Here is a 17127-nt window from a genome sequence, read left to right on the forward strand (position 1 = left end):
CTTCCTTTTTCGTTAAACGAGGTTTCAGTTAGGGGTTCATTCAGTCGATTTAACATTAGTTCAAATCCATTTTTGGTTTGAACTAATTAAACTCAAACTAAAGCTCTAATTTAACTTAAATTTAAAGATTTTTCAACAATTTTTACCGGGGTTCTTTCTTGGCAATTTTACTTGTTATTTCAGATTTAAGTTAGTGCTCCGAATGGCCTTCGTTTGGATTCAATTTGGCTTAATATATGGAAAACTATAAAATTAATCTCATAACATGCGTTACGTTTCTCGCTTAACAACTGACCCAAAACTCAACTGAATATTATAATAAACATTTTTCACTAAAATATCTATGTAATCTGACATGATAACATGTATCTCACTTTCTCCCAGTTTGTATGAATAACTTCGTAAAAATGTTTATACATGTATTTTTATTCAATGTGTTCATCTCAACCTTAACCTGACCATTTGGGCTCCAACACCATCCGTTGATTCATGTTGATTAGGCTTTCAAACACACCCACCCCATACAAAATAGTGCATCCTGGAAAATTAAGGCAAAGCTAACATAAGTTGAATGAAACTTCATCTTTCCATTATGCCCATCTACATATAATGTGGATAGAGACTTTCTCTGATCTAACTATAACCACTTATAACATAAATTCAAATTCTTCTTCTTCCCCTTTATGCATAACAGTCATAACTGCTGGTTCTCATATTACAATAGCATAACATAGTCCCTCAATGCCACTGTAATTTATAAGAAGTCGTCGAAAACAGTTGACAGCACAAGTCCTCGGACAAATGCAGACCTGCGAGCCTTCTCCTCTTGGTCTTTATCTGATAGCTGCATCTGTGGGACATTTCTGTCGCCATAAAATAGTGTTAGAATAGAAGGAAGATATAATGTAATAATATTGATTTCATCACTTACCACAAATAATTTAATTTCACAGGATAAATCCTTTTCCACAAAAGCTAGCATTGGAAACTCTCAAGGTTCAGTTCACCATAATACTTATGGTATCACTACTGATTTCAGTTTATTCTAGTCAACAAAACATCAAAGTGTGTTTAAGATCAACCAAGAAATTTCTGTTGACATCCCACACCATCATTCTATAGTATGAATTTAGAAATAAATCACATGCAACATATGTTCAATTCATTAAGTTTAGAACAATGTCCCATCATCTGGCATAATGCAAATATGGACATACCTTTCTTGAAAATTCTCATCTGATTTTTCCATTACTGAGGTTGGTACAACCATACGAAGTGGTTGCACACTAACAGGTTCATCAGCCTTACTAGGCGAACTAAATATAAACGATGACAACAACGGATCAGGCTCTGTATTGGAGGGGGGAACAAAGCACGAAGATCCCCCAAGAAGAGATTGCAAAGTTCCATCTCGCACTTCTTTTCTTAATAAAGAAAATGTTGAGTTAGATGTACCCCTTCGCAATCTCCTTTTGCGCTGCACGTAATCTAGAGTCAAGGAAGACTAAAGATTCTCATGAGGCCAAACAAAGCAAATGGGAACAAACAATAAGAAACATAAGCACATGGCATTAAGGGCTTTAACTTTTCAAAATAATTTTCAAATAAATCATTGCAAACAACTAGCAGTTACAAGTACAAGTCAATTAGAATCGATAATCTAAACTAGGGATATCAAAGGAAATCAATGAATTTATGATGTAAGCAAATTCCAGGATAAAGACCAGTGTTATAATGGACTCAAACAACTTTCTTAAGATAACACTAGGAGAAAGGCTTAGATTCCCCCATCGCCTGGTTCCTTAATGGCACAGAAAAATAGTTGAATAAGGTACAGATCAAGCATTGTTAACCAATGCAGATTAGCTCAAACAAGAGACAGAACATTGAAAACATCAAAAATAAGGAAACCAACAACATAAAAAAGGATATTTTAAAGAAACTCCCATGTTGCATGGTAATATGGCTGACAATATCCATTCCCACCCTCTTTGCACAAACAGGGCACACCTGAAAATACAAAGGAAAAAACTCAAAAATTAGAACTTTAATGTAACCCACTGGCATCTCTAAACAACTTCTGCCAACTAGAAATGAAGACTTCAAATAAAGTATTTAGTTTTAAAAAATAATAATCTTAAAACAAGGTTTATCCAACTAATATAATATTAATCAAAACACTTGAATTCAGGAAAAGCAACAGCTCCAAATGTACTCTTCACTCACATAAAAATAGGTATCACAAGTTGAATCTATGCACAAAATCCACAAATCCAGTGATAAGTAGCCCTACAATTCTAAACAACCCCACTGCAGAATTGCAGGCGCCCATTTTGACACATAACCAAACCCAATATCACAACATGCACATCAGAATCACGATTTAAGTTGACAAAAACAAACCCATTTTACAACTAATCTAAGTCTCAAAATCCACCCACTATAACAGCAAAAACATAATCATCGAACAGAAAATCTTATTTCCCAGCTGCCAAACAGACCCCAGCCGCCCCTCCTTCATTAAATTAGATACCACAAACACCAGTTTCAATCACTTGTAAGCTAAAAGTTTACTACAATCCACAGCCAACAACACAACAATAAATTGAAAATATATACACTCATAAAACTTTAAAAAGTTCAAAAAAATAAATAAAAATCAGAATGATACCCCATTTTTCGCTTCAACAGGATGATCTTCCTCGATGTGGCAACAAAGTCCAACAATGTCGAAATCTTCAGCACAAAATGGACACAAATACAAACCTCCGAATTCCTCATCACCGTCGGTTTCATCAAATCCTCCTCCGATGAACAGATCTATACCAAACACAAAATCTTTATTTTTTTTTTTTTTAAAAAACCCACCAAAACGTCGCAGTTTCATATCAAAATGAAAAAGCAATCGCATCTCACCTGATCGATTCTGGTAGCGTCGTGAAGAAGAAGTTGAAAGACGGGTGTTCCACGAATTCGACTCCATTTCTGAACAACAGAGATTAAAACTTTCGTTCGATTTCGAGTGAATTGCTGTGGCAATTAAGTAAATTAGTTGAAATCAGAGCCTTTGATAAGAAAGCGTGAGAGATATAAAACCCTAAATCGGAGAAATTGATCGGCAAGCCAAGCAGGAACTCTAACTTCCCAGCCGCCACCACCGAACTGGTGTTAAGGAGCAGCTTCGGTTGTTTATTAAGAAGTTTCTTTACTAAAATGCCCCTTGACTATTGTTTACTTACGAAACTACCCTATCAAGTAAGGTTCAGGATTGCGTCACATTAACAGGGTTCGTTACGTCACCCGGGAAATTTATTAGCCCAGGTCGTTAATTAAAGCACGTGTCGAATGTTGTTTGGAAGTTGAATTAATTTCGCACCCTTTTTTTCTTTAACTGTAACTTTCCGCCCTAAAACTTTAAAAATTATATTTTATTACCTTCCATCTGATATTTACTTCAACTTGAAAGCAAGTCAAATTGAAAAACCAAACCTATTGAGGGTTTCATGACAATTTCTCAAAAATTTGGAAGTTGCAATCCAGCTGGAGAATTGGCCAACCCTTCCATGTAAGTACTTTGGACTTGGGCTATAATGTGGGTTCACTCCACCCCAGCCCATTTTAGCATTAACAGACTGGGGACTACTGAGAAAGACAAGAAGCATGTTTAGGAGGTAGATTTGGTCCAAATTAAACCCAACTTGAGGTGGCCTTGAGTTTATTCAAATTGATTGATATATAATATCATTGAAATATTTTTGGTAAAATGAATAATATTATTGATGTAATTAATATTATCACCGGATAGATAAATTGGTCAATATATGTATAACTTTTGAGTTACACTATTGCAACTCTAGATGAATATCTGCTCATTCAAGCTAAACTGACTCAGATTGGATTCATCAGTACTTTTAGACTTCTATTTTTTTCAAGTAAATAAAATAAGTCAAATTTAAATTGATCCAAATATTTGAATTTCAATTGAATTAAAACGAATCTAAAAATTAAATTATTTTTTAATTGAATTCAAGTATTAGTTTATTGGTCTTGAACTAATATTTTTAAATTTGAATTGATCCCAAATTACCTTTATTCAAATTTAACTCGAATCAAACTTAACTATAATTAATATTATTCTACGTAACTCTCTTATATAAAAAATCCTAGAAAATTTCACTAACACCAACTTGATTCCATATGGCCGAGTACAAGTAGGATCTAGAAACAATCTAAATTTTACAGCTAAGCCTCGGGCTATAACAAAAAGGAGCCAAAATATTTTAATAATAATAAAATTATTTATATTCAATTTTGAATACATAATTTAATATTTAAATAATATATCACTATATAATTAAAATTTAATTATATGATAATATATCATATAAATATCATGTTATATACTTAAATCATACATATAATAATATATTATTTAAACATTTAATTAGATATTCAAACCGATATTACATTGCTCTTTCAATAATTATGCCAATAACCAGAAATAGTTTTAAAAAAAAAAAAAACTGTGCAGTTGGGGACTATTGAATAGACATATCATGTGAAGAAATCAAATCTGGTACACCCCAAATGGAATGGTTGGGCACGTGAACAGGGCATTGATCCCTTTATCACATGGTTCATAGGTGCCAACTTGACCTTTTATATATACACATGCATTGATGTATGATCCTGTTGGCCGATCAATGAGTGAGGACTCCACACCCCAAAGAGCAGGAGCGGAGTAGGAGACGATGCTTTCAAACCCTTAAGTGATTTAGATTTAACTCATGAAAAATTGTTTTAAAATTTTTTCTTACAAGATCATAAAAAATAAGAATTTTAACAGTATTTCTTATAGGGTAATAATTTTAATATACAACAAATATATTATTTCTTTATACAAGTGATATAATAATTTATTAATAAATTTATTAAAATAATATTGATTCAGTTAAATATAATATAATGTTAAATGAACCAACATAAGTCACACATTATTTAACTCTTTGGGCTATTAATTTCAACCTAATGAAAAGCTTTGCTTTGTTGGGCCCCTGAAATCAAGCCTAACAAGAATGATGAGTGAAATCCAACTAGGTCAATCAAAGTGGGTGGACCTTTTTCCTTGCCAAGCCTGGCAATATGTACTAAATTCCAACCAGGACAACATTGGGTACCCTCTTTTTATTACTTTCAAATTTATTTAATTTTGGCAGGTCCTTCCGTTCTATTCAAATCACATCAAATCAAATCAAAACTCTTTCATCTTCTGCATCAATTTAAGAGTTGGATGTCGGGGAGCATAACTTCTTTCTGCCACGTGCTCGTTTTATCTTTCTTATTATGTAATTGCTAGTAACTTCCACATCACTCATGAGTTTTTCTTCTATCTGGTTCCTCATTCCCTAATTTTTATTTTAAATATTTAAAATCAATTAATTATATAATAATAAATATATTTAAAATAAAAACACATAATTTTATTATATTTTTAAATACTCTTATCACATTATATTATAGGACTTTTCTTTAATTAAATTTAAGAAATGATGTTTATAAAGAGATAAATCATCATAAGATAATAAATTTGTGTTGATTTGCCGCTGGACTATAGTTTTAAAGAGAATACTTAAAATTCTATGAAAATCTTATTATCTAAATCAGAATGATGTTTATCTAATATTAAACGTTTGAATGTTAATTTTACGAAATTATATATCTAAATGACGAACGTCATCCTATTTTTTAAAAATATTTTTTTGAATTTATATGACAAATAGAATATATTATAATTTTATCAAATATATTTTAAATTTAAAAAATAACTTTTTATTTCACTTTATATAGAAAGATTAATATAACTTTCAAAACTTAATATGGTATAAGTTAACGTATTACATCATTAATAAACTGTATTATAAAAATGTTAACAAATAAATTGTATTATCTAGGGAAATGATATCTCTCCACAAGTTATTGTGTGACTTGTCGTTTTTATAATTAGTCACTTTTGTGAAATTATTTTGAGGATTGAAGTTCATCATATAATATATGTTTATAAGAAAAGATGAATTTTCAAACATACTTTATAAGTAAAGCTATAAAATAACAATATATTATCTATAAATATATATATATATATATATATATATATATATATATATATATATATATTTATTTATTTATTTATTTATTTATTTATTTATTCAATAAAATAATAAAAAAGGTTAGAGTTGAAAAAACAAACAAACAATTATTTGGATTGAACCTGCTTTCCCTCGGCCTGCCTACTTTCTTTTCCATCACACAAAAACCAACTCTAATTTATTATTATGGTGAAAGCGATGTGTATGGGACGCGCACGTACGCCATACTTGCACCACCCTTCTCTTCTTTTCTTCCCGCGTGGCCCCACTTCCAACTCTGTGGGCTCCACATTACCGTGACTACACGTCACCACGTGTCCGTCCGATCTTTCCGCTGGATGCTCATCTGCCAGGTCATGTCAGTTTTCTCTTCACCGTCCGATGATGTGGACCTTTTAAAGTTGGTCTTGTGGGTCCCCCGATTATAGCCGGATGTTTGGTCGTATGTAATACAGTAAATAACGATTAATTTATGATAAAACTTTTGATTTATTTTAAATGATAATTATAACATCATCATTAAATAAAATTTGAGGTGTTTATATTTAAATTGAATAAATTAAATTTCAATTTAAAATTTAATTCATTCTTATAAAATTAATTGAGTTGGGTTCAATGTAAATATTATAAATTTAAATTAGATTAAATTAAATTATTTTTAAATTAAGTTTAAAACTTTATTCATTTGTTTTAAAATAGGTTTTGTTAGAATTTTACCCCATTCCAATCCAACTGTAACAGTATAGTTTGGAAATTAACTAAAATATTTCACATATAATACATTTTAATAGTCTCAAATCAAACTAATTCAATTTAAATTAATAGTTGGTATGATTTAAAATAAAAATTCAGTTTGATAAACCAATTCAAATCTAATTTAAATATTTTTTAATAATATAATTTATTATATTAATAATACAACTTATTTTATAAATAATATTATTTATTTCATCTATAACACTCCTAATTACACCGACATTATCATTATCTAACACTATAATTCATGAATTGACCACAATCATCTCCACTGTGCCCTTTCACGTATGTACCACACGGAAAGTCAGAATAAATGTGAATTTGAAAAGTGTTTTTTTTTTTTTTTTTTTCCAATTCACGAAATCAAAGACCCTTTTATTTTGCATGCATTAATTGTTGCAGCGACGATAAATATAGGGAAATGGGGTCAATTTTAAATGGAATTATTTGGGGCTAGACGCAAAGTTAGAAGTTGAAATATTGAAAAGAAGTTTCATATTTATGTTTACATTGGTCTTACTATGTATCGGTTGCCGTGAAACCACCACTAGGGATTAACATGTGCTAAGATAGTGATGGTTTATTTGAACTTTGAAGGACTTGTCCGTTGGATTGAAACTTATAAATATTTAAACAAGAATATAATTTTAAATTACTGAATTATAAAATAATAAATAAATAAAATACCATTTTATAATCATTGATGCAGAGATATTTTACCAATAAAAAATTAAAGATGTGACCTTTTAAAAGATATAATCCAAAGTTAAATTAAGGGTTTATATTTATTGTTGTGTTATTTATGTATTTGTAAAATGTAACAAAATATTGATATGAGTGGCAAAAGAATTTTCGGAACCCAACTTAAAAGTCACGAGAAGAAAATAGGACAAGATGTATGAAAAATAGATAAATACATAGTCTTGATTTAGTATGAAATATATATTATTTTTTACAAACACAAGATGAAATACGTAAATACTCTGACACACAGAGGAGATTATGTTTATTACACTAGAGAGATTTTATGAACTAAGAAGTCCCACCCTTCCACCAACTTATATATAATAAAACTATATTTATCCAGTTTTAAGTATTCAATTAAATATTAAATAATATATTATTATATAATTAAATAATTTAAAATTTATTATAAAATAATATTTAATTATATAAAAACATGTGGTTAATATATCTAATTAAATAGTTTAGCAAAGGAAAGGTCTTACGGCGGAATAATAATGATCAAACAAAAGCAAAGTATGATTTTTAATTTTTATACATGAAAATGAGAACAAATTGAGTGTAGCTTTGAATGGTACTCTACCATTCAAGGAGCACACAAAGGAGGAAATATAAAGTCAGCAAAAGTGGGTTGGATTTTTTTCTCCAACTCCCATGAAAACCACGTGGCAAATCTTGATTGGTATTTAAAGCACATAACACAAAAGCAAATGAATAAAAATGGATAATTTATTTCGAGCGTGAAGTAATATTTTGGTGGCATAAATAAATAATATTCCATTTTTACCTTAAAAGCATCCACTTCTCTTCATCAAAAGCTAAACCCAGAAGCGAAAACAGTAAACAAGTATTAAAAATTCATATACTTTAAAGATCTAAATCTGTTGGGGAGCTAAAGTTGCAGTTCTTTTTCTTGGGCTTTGTGTGTTTATGAACCGTGAAGAAGATGAAGGGTTGTAGTTTACGTTTAGTATTCCTTGTTATGGTAAATCATCCATGTTTTTATATCTGTATTGACCCATCAAAGGATTTGATTTGAGTTTTGATCTATCTAATTAGCCATTAGAATTATAATTTGACAAAATAATTTGTTTCGAGTCTTAAAACAATTTAATTAAAAAAAAATGTGACATTCTTTATGTAAAAATAAAGGTTTATCATCATTATCATCGTTTCATCTACTTCTCATCCATTAAAAGTGTGTAAACTGTTTTCTTTCTTTCTTTTTATATCTAAAATAATTCATCCGAGGATGAATGCATTAACTACATTGATTTTAAGGGTTAAACTGTAAAATTTAACAGATAAACGGTCAAATTATAATTATTAACCTTAGAAAACAAAAAGAACAATAAAAAAGAAGAGGGGGCTTAGGGTACAAGACGCTAAAGCCAATAAAAGAAAAAGGGGAATCAATGAAAGATAATTAAAACGAAACAATATAATCCAAACATACCTTACATTTTGACAGAGGCATAGAGAGGATACGTGTCGAACGGGGGAAGTGGGTAGATGACGTGGATATAAAAAAAATATTGAAGGCTTTGGTCAGAGTAAAAGAAGAACTTGATAACGGAGGTAAAAAAACGGATGAAGTGTGTTCGCATCAACCCAAACGCGGCCTGAAAAGAAGTGCTTTTTGACTTAACGGGATCCTCTTTTCGTTCCGCTTGTTTGATCTCCATGTCACGAGGAATCCGAAAAAATAATAAATAATTAAGTAATATTAAATGATAGTAATAATAAATAATAATTATTATGTTATGTATTAATTAATCAATAAAATTATATTAAATTATAATGATGGGTAATAATGATTAGGTATCGCAACAAATTTCAAGTCCAGAATCTAGACGTTACAATTTTTTCGGTCAAGTTTCATTCGTCAAAACATTTTTGGTCTTTGGGTTTATTTTAAGTTTATCTTAATAATTTTAAAAATTTATAAAAACCTCCTGATAATGTTTTATAAGTTTAAAAATTTAATAAATACACTTTTACTTATAATAAAATTTTTAAATTTAATAATTTTATGAACAAATTTTTCTTTTAGGTTTACCCTATATACAAATTCTGTTCGGTTTAAAATTAATTTTTTTGAGTCGAACAATAACGCATCGGATTTGTTCGACTCAGTTGACATACTTAATAATGATATTGTGTCACATGTAATTGGTTAATTTTAAATTAATTTTAAATTAAAAATAAAATAATATCAAATTACATAACGATGTATTATTATTGTTATACAAATTGATATTTCTTATAGGCCAAAAGTCAATTTCTCATCCAAATTTAGGTGCAATCTTAAATTCACACCCGTGAGGTTTAAAAAACCAAAAGTCTCACTTATTCGTTTAAAATCTCAATTAAGGTTAAAGGTAAAACCGTTATTTAATAAAAAAAATAAAGTTTTATTACTTTTACCTCCCTCAATTTGAAAATTCATAATTTCCCCCTCCTCACCCTAAGTTTGAAAAATTAATATTTTCCCCTTAGGGTTTACAAATTATTGTCAGAGATGGTGAAATTTATTATAAGTGTATATAACGTTACTCATTAATGGATATAAACAAAGACTACAATTATAAATTTAAATAACTTGTTTATATGAACTTATGTGACAACTTGTGATTGAATTACATAATTATTTACTTCTCCTACCACTTCAAACTTATATAATTGCATGCTATCACGTTAATTTATATGGACAAGTTAGTAAGACTTGATTATATATATAATATTACTTACGAACAAACAAATGTGTTATATGTGATCAAATAATTTATTTGTTTATTTTATGTTAATCAATTTATTTGTATCTATTAATACCTAATCATTTATAAACAAAATATTATCATCATAAAAAATGTTGCCTCTTCTCCCACTTTTTAATTTTTTGATTTATTTATACTCAAACAATATATATTAACAAGTATAATAAATTGACAGATTATTATATGATTGATTGATTTAATTTTAATGTTACTTGTTAACATGTACAAATAATATATATTAATAAATATAAAAAATCACTTAAATATATAATAAGACTTCACTTAGTTGTAATTATGGGTATCTAATGGTTTATATATAATTTTTTATTATTTATCAAATACCCACTTGAATAATTCCTTTTTTTTTAATTTTCAGTGTAAATAAGACATAATAATATATTTTTTAAAGGTTTTATTGTTTATAAGTAGTGTTATGTATATAATTTTATACATAAATTATAATGTATTATCATATGATTTGATAGTTAAAAAATTAAAGATAAAATAATATTTAATATATTAATATTTGTAAATAAAAATTAACGTATATAATTTTATTATTTATTTATATATATATAAAAAAAAAAAAAAGTGTCAACATTTGAAACAAGGAGAATGATGGCCAATCGTGGGACGAGAAAGTGGAAACCCAAACCAACCCACAAAGCAAGTGGTTGTTGGTGCCATGGCAACGTTTGCTATGAAAAATAAAAAGAGTACTAATTTTTATTTTTGATTTGATGTTACCACTTTAACCTTTTTTTTTTAATTTTAATTGTGTATTTTCTTATATTTTAAACTTTGTTAGGAATTCACATAAGTATAACACATTTTAAAAATTGCCAATAAATGAAATAAATCATAATACACACTATATTTAACATAGTTTGACATATTCCAGTTTATATCCATGAACGAGAGAAAAATATATTATTATTATAAAGATATATAAATGACAACTTGACTCAAAAAAAATAGTGTCTTATCTCGCCCAATTTTGTAGGTGGAGAAAATTCCTATCATAAGTAAGGATATTGACACAATAATCTAAAAAGGGGAAATGAAAATAAATATATCATTGCCCATTTTAAAATATAATTTACAAAAGCAACTATTATACTTTTAATTATTTATCATAATATAAATACTACGACAATACTTAAAAACAAAGAATAGAGAGGGGTGGGGATAGAGAGAGGATGGTAAGAAAATTATTTTCCATAGGTAGGGAAAATGAATTTTATATTATCTCTATAATGGGAAGGGGAGAAAATAAGATCTATCATATTTAATAAAAACAAAGATAAAGATAACTATTATTGTCTTCTCTACAAAAATATACTAGTACAACAGATTATAAAATATCACAAAAGAGTAATTTACCATAAACTCTGTTCTAATGACATGTTAAAATATGTTCACGGGACTCCCTAACAAAATTTGTGTTTTCCCATTTTGTATTTATAAACAAACGGAGATAAATAATTTTTCTACTAAAAAATACATTCTTTATCCTTGAAGGATTTTTTTAATCCTTGTGTAATTGAAACCGACAGAGAAAATGATCCATAATCTTCAACAAATTCAAAAAATATATAATTGTTTCATGTGGGATTTGATTTTGATTTTGATCCATGCAAATGCAATTATCATTTATTAAGTCAAGCATTAAGGCTCGAAATTAGGTGGCGTGGCCTGCCCCGGCCTCACACTAGACCTCCTAATCCTAAGGACTACTTGCATTGAAGTGATAAACCTGGGAAAAAAAATTAATTGAAAACAGAATGTTTTAGAAGTGATTTTTGGGGAGATGGGAAACCATTTATTTATTATTTTTGTTCTTATTTATGTTGTCAGAAAACACTTTTGTTTTTGTCGTTGTGGTGGGTGGAGGCGGGTGGTGGTGGTAGCGGTGGCGGCAGTAAACAGTTAAAACCGGAACAAGGCAGTAAAATCTGGAACAGAGTTTAACGTTGTTGAGTCATGAGGTAGAAGAAGAAGTAGATTTAGATTTATGGAGTTTAGTTAGTTACTTTCATGTCATGTATGAGCTGAGCTGGATCCACTCTTACAGGACTGTCCCACTGTTTTAATTTTTTAATTTTATTAGCCTAACAAATCAAAGAATTTAAAGCTTCAAGCTGAGACAAGCCATGTCTCCTTCAACTTCAACTTCAATCTCTCGAAATAATATATAAAGATTATAATTTTTTTTTTCTCTTTTATTAATAAATTTCAATTATTGTACTAAAATCTCTCTTCTTTCTCTCAAATTCCTTGCGTATCTGAACTGGGTTCTTTGAATTTGGAACTGGCTACATCACAATCACTACCTTTTTTTTTTTCCCATGACAAGTTGAACTTCAAGCACGTAAATTCTCTACCATTTTTCGTTTCTGGCTTTTGCTTTTGCATATCACTTATTTGTTTCTTGTTTTCTGTATCCAAAGTCTCAAAATTTTTTAGCTATGAATCTCAGTAACGACAGAGGATCCATGTCTACCGCCGGTTCTAGTGTTGTTTCCGATCAGTTTCCCGTAGGTCTTAGGGTTCTTGTTGTTGATGATGATCCTACCTGTCTCACGATCTTGGAGAAGATGCTTAAGACTTGCCTCTATGAAGGTAATATTTAGCTTCTTTTTTTGAGTTATAGTGTTGTTTCTTTTTGGGTTTATCATATCTTTTTTAAAATTTTTGTTTTAATTTTGGGAGTGTTATGGCATGTATGTGACTTGTGTGTGATTATTTCTTCTGTTTTTCTTGTTTATGTTATGTTTTTGTTTGTGGGTTGTTCCAGAACCTTATCACATCTTGAATTACTTTGAGCCATAAGTATGCTCTGACAAATCATGGTTTATGCTAAGGCTTGTGACTTGGTCTGGCATACCACGTTTTGTACACTTTTCTTATGGTTCTGTATAATTCTACTTTGTTTTGGAGATCAGTGAGTGTTCTAGTTTGTGCATATATGTAGAAAGGGAGTTCCATTTTCTTGTGACTGTTTTTTAGATGGATTTGGCTTATAGCTGTGTAATTTGATGAGTGATTGTTAAGTTTATGTGGGTTTTCAGTGACAAAATGCAATCGAGCCGAGTACGCATTGAGCCTGCTTAGGAAGAACAGAAATGGGTATGATATTGTTATCAGTGATGTTCACATGCCTGATATGGATGGATTCAAACTCCTTGAGCAGGTTGGGTTAGAGATGGACTTGCCTGTTATCAGTGAGCACTCCAATCTTGTTATATTTACATGGATTTCAGATCTATGAGTTGAGCTAGTTTGAACTAACTTTGAGTGCAATTTGTGTGGTCGTACAGTGATGTCTGCGGATGATAGCAAAAATGTTGTAATGAAAGGTGTGACTCACGGCGCTTGTGATTATCTAATCAAACCTGTTCGAATTGAAGCTCTGAAGAACATATGGCAGCATGTAGTTAGGAAGAGGAAGAATGAGTTGAAGGATATGGAGCAGTCAGGAAGTGTGGAAGAAGGAGATCGGCAACCAAAGCCACCTGAAGAGCCAGATTACTCTTCTTCGGCAAATGAAGGAAGTTGGAAAAAGCGGAGGAAAGATGAGGAAGAAGAAGCAGAGGAGAGGGATGATACATCAACGTTAAAGAAGCCACGAGTAGTTTGGTCAGTTGAGCTCCATCAACAGTTTGTGGGTGCTGTTAATCAGCTAGGCATTGACAGTATGAATCTTTTGAACTTATCTTCTTATCTGCTGATGCTTTTTAGCTGCCTATTGTTACATATTACCAACATCTTGTGTCAATAAAAGAAATGAGAAAACTAGTTGAGATGTGTCTCTCTCTCATAAATATTGCAGAAAACTTTTCCGGGTGGAATGAGAAAGCAGATCTGTGTTAAGTTTTAATGCAATTTCTATATTTCATTTTGTTTGTTGCTGAACACTTCTGAGTTCTAGCTGAAATTGTCACCTGCTGCATGATGGATTAACCTTAAAGATGCTACCCTTGTTTTCATTTTTATTAAATATTATTTCTGGATGAATTTACAGAAAAATGTACAGCATCTCCCTTTTTTACTTGTTCATGTCCTTAACCTGTTGCAAAATTTGTATCGTACAGAGGCCGTTCCCAAGAAAATTTTGGAGTTGATGAATGTCCCTGGGCTTACTAGAGAAAATGTTGCTAGCCACCTTCAGGTATTGTAGGATACAAATTTTCAAGATTTTTTTTTGTTTTTCATGTCAGCCTATCCTATGTTATGTAACGATTTTTCTGTTTTGGCGTTTCTTTCTTATCTCAGTAAACTGACTGTTCAACTTTGTTCATTGTGGTGCAGAAATATCGCTTGTATCTTAGAAGACTTAGTGGGGTTTCACAGCACCAGAGTAACTCATTTATCAATCCCCAAGAGCCACCTTATGGACCCTTATCTTCAATTAGTGGGATTGACCTTCAAACCCTTGCAGCCACAGGTCAACTCCCTGCACAAAGTCTTGCAACATTTCAGGCAGCGGGACTTGGCCGGTCATCCGCAAAGTCTGGCTTACCAATGCCCCTTGTTGATCAAAGGAACATTTTTAGCTTTGATAATCCAAAGTTAAGATTTGGGGATGGGCAACCGCAACAAATGAGCAGTGGTAAACAAATGAACTTACTACATGGAATCCCAACAACAATGGAGGCGAAGCAACTTGTCAATTTGCACCATTCTGCACAATCCCTTGGGGGCATGAACATGCAAGTCAGTGCACATGGAGGCCAGAGTGGCCAGAGCAGCTCGTTAATGATGCAGATGGCTCAACCACAATCAAGAGGGCAGATACGAAATGAAACTGCTGGAGGTCAAGTTCCCAGGCTTCCAACTTCTGTGGCGCAACCTGTATTATCAAATGGGGTTGGTAGTGGGGTCTTGACAAGAAATGGGAGTGGTGAAAATGGCAGAGGAATAGCCTATAATACTGTGTCACAAGCCTCTTCAATGTTAAATTTCCCTCCGAACCACACACCAGAATTGCCAGGTAATAGTTTCCCTCTGGTACCCACACCAGGAATATCAACACTCACACCTAAAGGGCCATTTCAGGAAGATGTTAACTCCGATATAAAAGTATCAGTTGGATTTATTTCTAGTTATGATATCTTTAATGATCTGCAACAGCACAAACCCCATGGTTGGGAGTTGCAGAATGTAGGATTGACCTTTGATGCCTTACAACGACCAAATTCCCTGCCAAGCAGTGTTGATGCCACACCTTCAGTCTTAATTGCTCAAAGATATTCTTCTAGCCAAAGGAGTGGACAGAACAGTATTGCATCATCAATGTTCTCAGTTGGGGAGGCTACTGAGCATGGGAATTCACAAAATATTGGTCAAAATCTCAATAACCTTCTTGTTGACAATTCAATGCGAGTTAAGACTGAAAGAGTTCCTGATACAAGCTGTCCGCCTGGTCTCTTCTCTCAACACTATGGTCAGGAGGATCTCATGAGTGCACTTCTAAAACAGGTTTACTTTAGTCTACATTCTTTATAAAAATTTGCATATGAATTAACTTGAGACTTTATTCATTCATACTATTTTTCTTCTGATTTCTAACAGCAGGATGCATTGGCCCAGCTGAAAATGAGTTTGAGTTTGATGGTTATTCTCTGGATAATATTCCTGTGTAGCACTAGGTTCATTCACCAGTTCTCTTCATGGTTGCAGTATCTGATGTACATACTTGCCATCACACAACTTACTGTAAGATCCTGTCAACAATCAGTAGATAGAGAAAGAAAAAGCATTGTATGGCTTCATGTGGCACCGTCTTCCTTTGCAACTCTGTGTTGTGCCGGTTTCATTTGGACATAAGATCAGACCAATGTATGGGGAAGCTTTGAAAACACCTGTGCATGATATGCAAAGGCGATCATGCAAAATTTTGACTGTTTTTGGTAACGAACTCTAGCAAGAAGCAATTAATTTTAGGGGATTTATGTCCTTTGGATTTGAGGGCATCCCTCTAGCCATGGCAACATTGTCTGTAGACATCTCTGTAGGAGCCTTTCTAACTTTAGTAACGATTGAAGAAGTTTGGCTGCTTTTCCATTTTCGATATCCCATTTTCTCTCTTTATTTCCTTGTTCTGCTTCTTTTTTCTCATTTAAGCTAACTGTCATTGCTGTACATATTCCATTTGATTGCTCAAAGTCTGGGTATTCTTTTCTTTTTAAATTATTCTGGGTTGTTTTCTTGTACTTGAAAAGTTGAAGAGATTCTCTCAACTATGCTATATATTAACTTCGGCTTACTTCTGTCTCTTATTTAATCTATGATATCGTGGATATAAAAAAATATTTTTATGCCCATCATAGCTTAGAGATTGTCATTTAATGTTGGAGTGAAGAGTTTTATCATTTTTTCAAGGACATTTTTTAGAGGTTGCAGAGCGTAACCCCTTGTAGGGTTCACTACGCGGTTGTGAGTTCAAAAGGGTTTCAAGGCGAAGCTCTTTGGACCTAAATTTAATAAGAGGTTTATTTATAATCACATTATCTTAAATTTTTATTAAATATGTAGTTATAACTCTTAATATCTTTTAACCTTGAAATTAATAGGAAACTTACGGTATCCATAGACGTAACCATTATTAGATAAATCATGCAAATCTGGTTTGTTGAATGTGCATGCTTTTGAAATTTAGTTTCTTTTTCGCTTGATTCGCTTTCTAACAGGCAACAATGCAT

At 31.3% G+C, this 17127-nt stretch overlaps 2 protein-coding genes across 8 annotated transcripts; one reads left to right on the plus strand and one right to left on the minus strand.

The window, feature by feature from the left end:
• Positions 1-311: 311 nt before the first annotated feature.
• LOC123221925 (protein DEHYDRATION-INDUCED 19 homolog 4-like) lies at positions 312-3177 on the minus strand. 2 transcript variants are annotated; one of them, XM_044644906.1, is made up of 5 exons: positions 2917-3177; positions 2672-2838; positions 1933-2010; positions 1218-1483; positions 312-863 (listed from the first exon to the last, which is right to left on the minus strand). In XM_044644906.1, exons 1-5 carry the CDS (start codon positions 2981-2983, stop codon positions 755-757), a joined length of 687 nt encoding a protein of 228 aa, XP_044500841.1. In that variant the 5' UTR covers positions 2984-3177; the 3' UTR covers positions 312-754. The 2 variants fall into 2 exon arrangements, with proteins under 2 accessions (XP_044500841.1, XP_044500842.1); XM_044644907.1 differs by having other exon boundaries at positions 2672-2820; positions 2917-3176.
• A 9382-nt stretch (positions 3178-12559) lies between these two features.
• On the plus strand, positions 12560-16691 carry LOC123221187 (two-component response regulator ARR2-like). Of its 6 annotated transcripts, none has more exons than XM_044643939.1 (7): positions 12567-12794; positions 12874-13045; positions 13495-13647; positions 13744-14118; positions 14518-14594; positions 14735-15904; positions 15998-16691. In XM_044643939.1, exons 2-7 carry the CDS (start codon positions 12892-12894, stop codon positions 16250-16252), a joined length of 2184 nt encoding a protein of 727 aa, XP_044499874.1. In that variant the 5' UTR covers positions 12567-12794; positions 12874-12891; the 3' UTR covers positions 16253-16691. The 6 variants fall into 6 exon arrangements, with proteins under 6 accessions (XP_044499879.1, XP_044499877.1, XP_044499874.1 ...); XM_044643943.1 differs by having other exon boundaries at positions 12903-13045; XM_044643940.1 differs by having other exon boundaries at positions 12567-12790.
• Positions 16692-17127: the final 436 nt, after the last annotated feature.

The sequence above is a fragment of the Mangifera indica genome, chromosome 7 (assembly GCF_011075055.1).
Source record: "Mangifera indica cultivar Alphonso chromosome 7, CATAS_Mindica_2.1, whole genome shotgun sequence".
Lineage (NCBI taxonomy): Eukaryota > Viridiplantae > Streptophyta > Magnoliopsida > Sapindales > Anacardiaceae > Mangifera > Mangifera indica.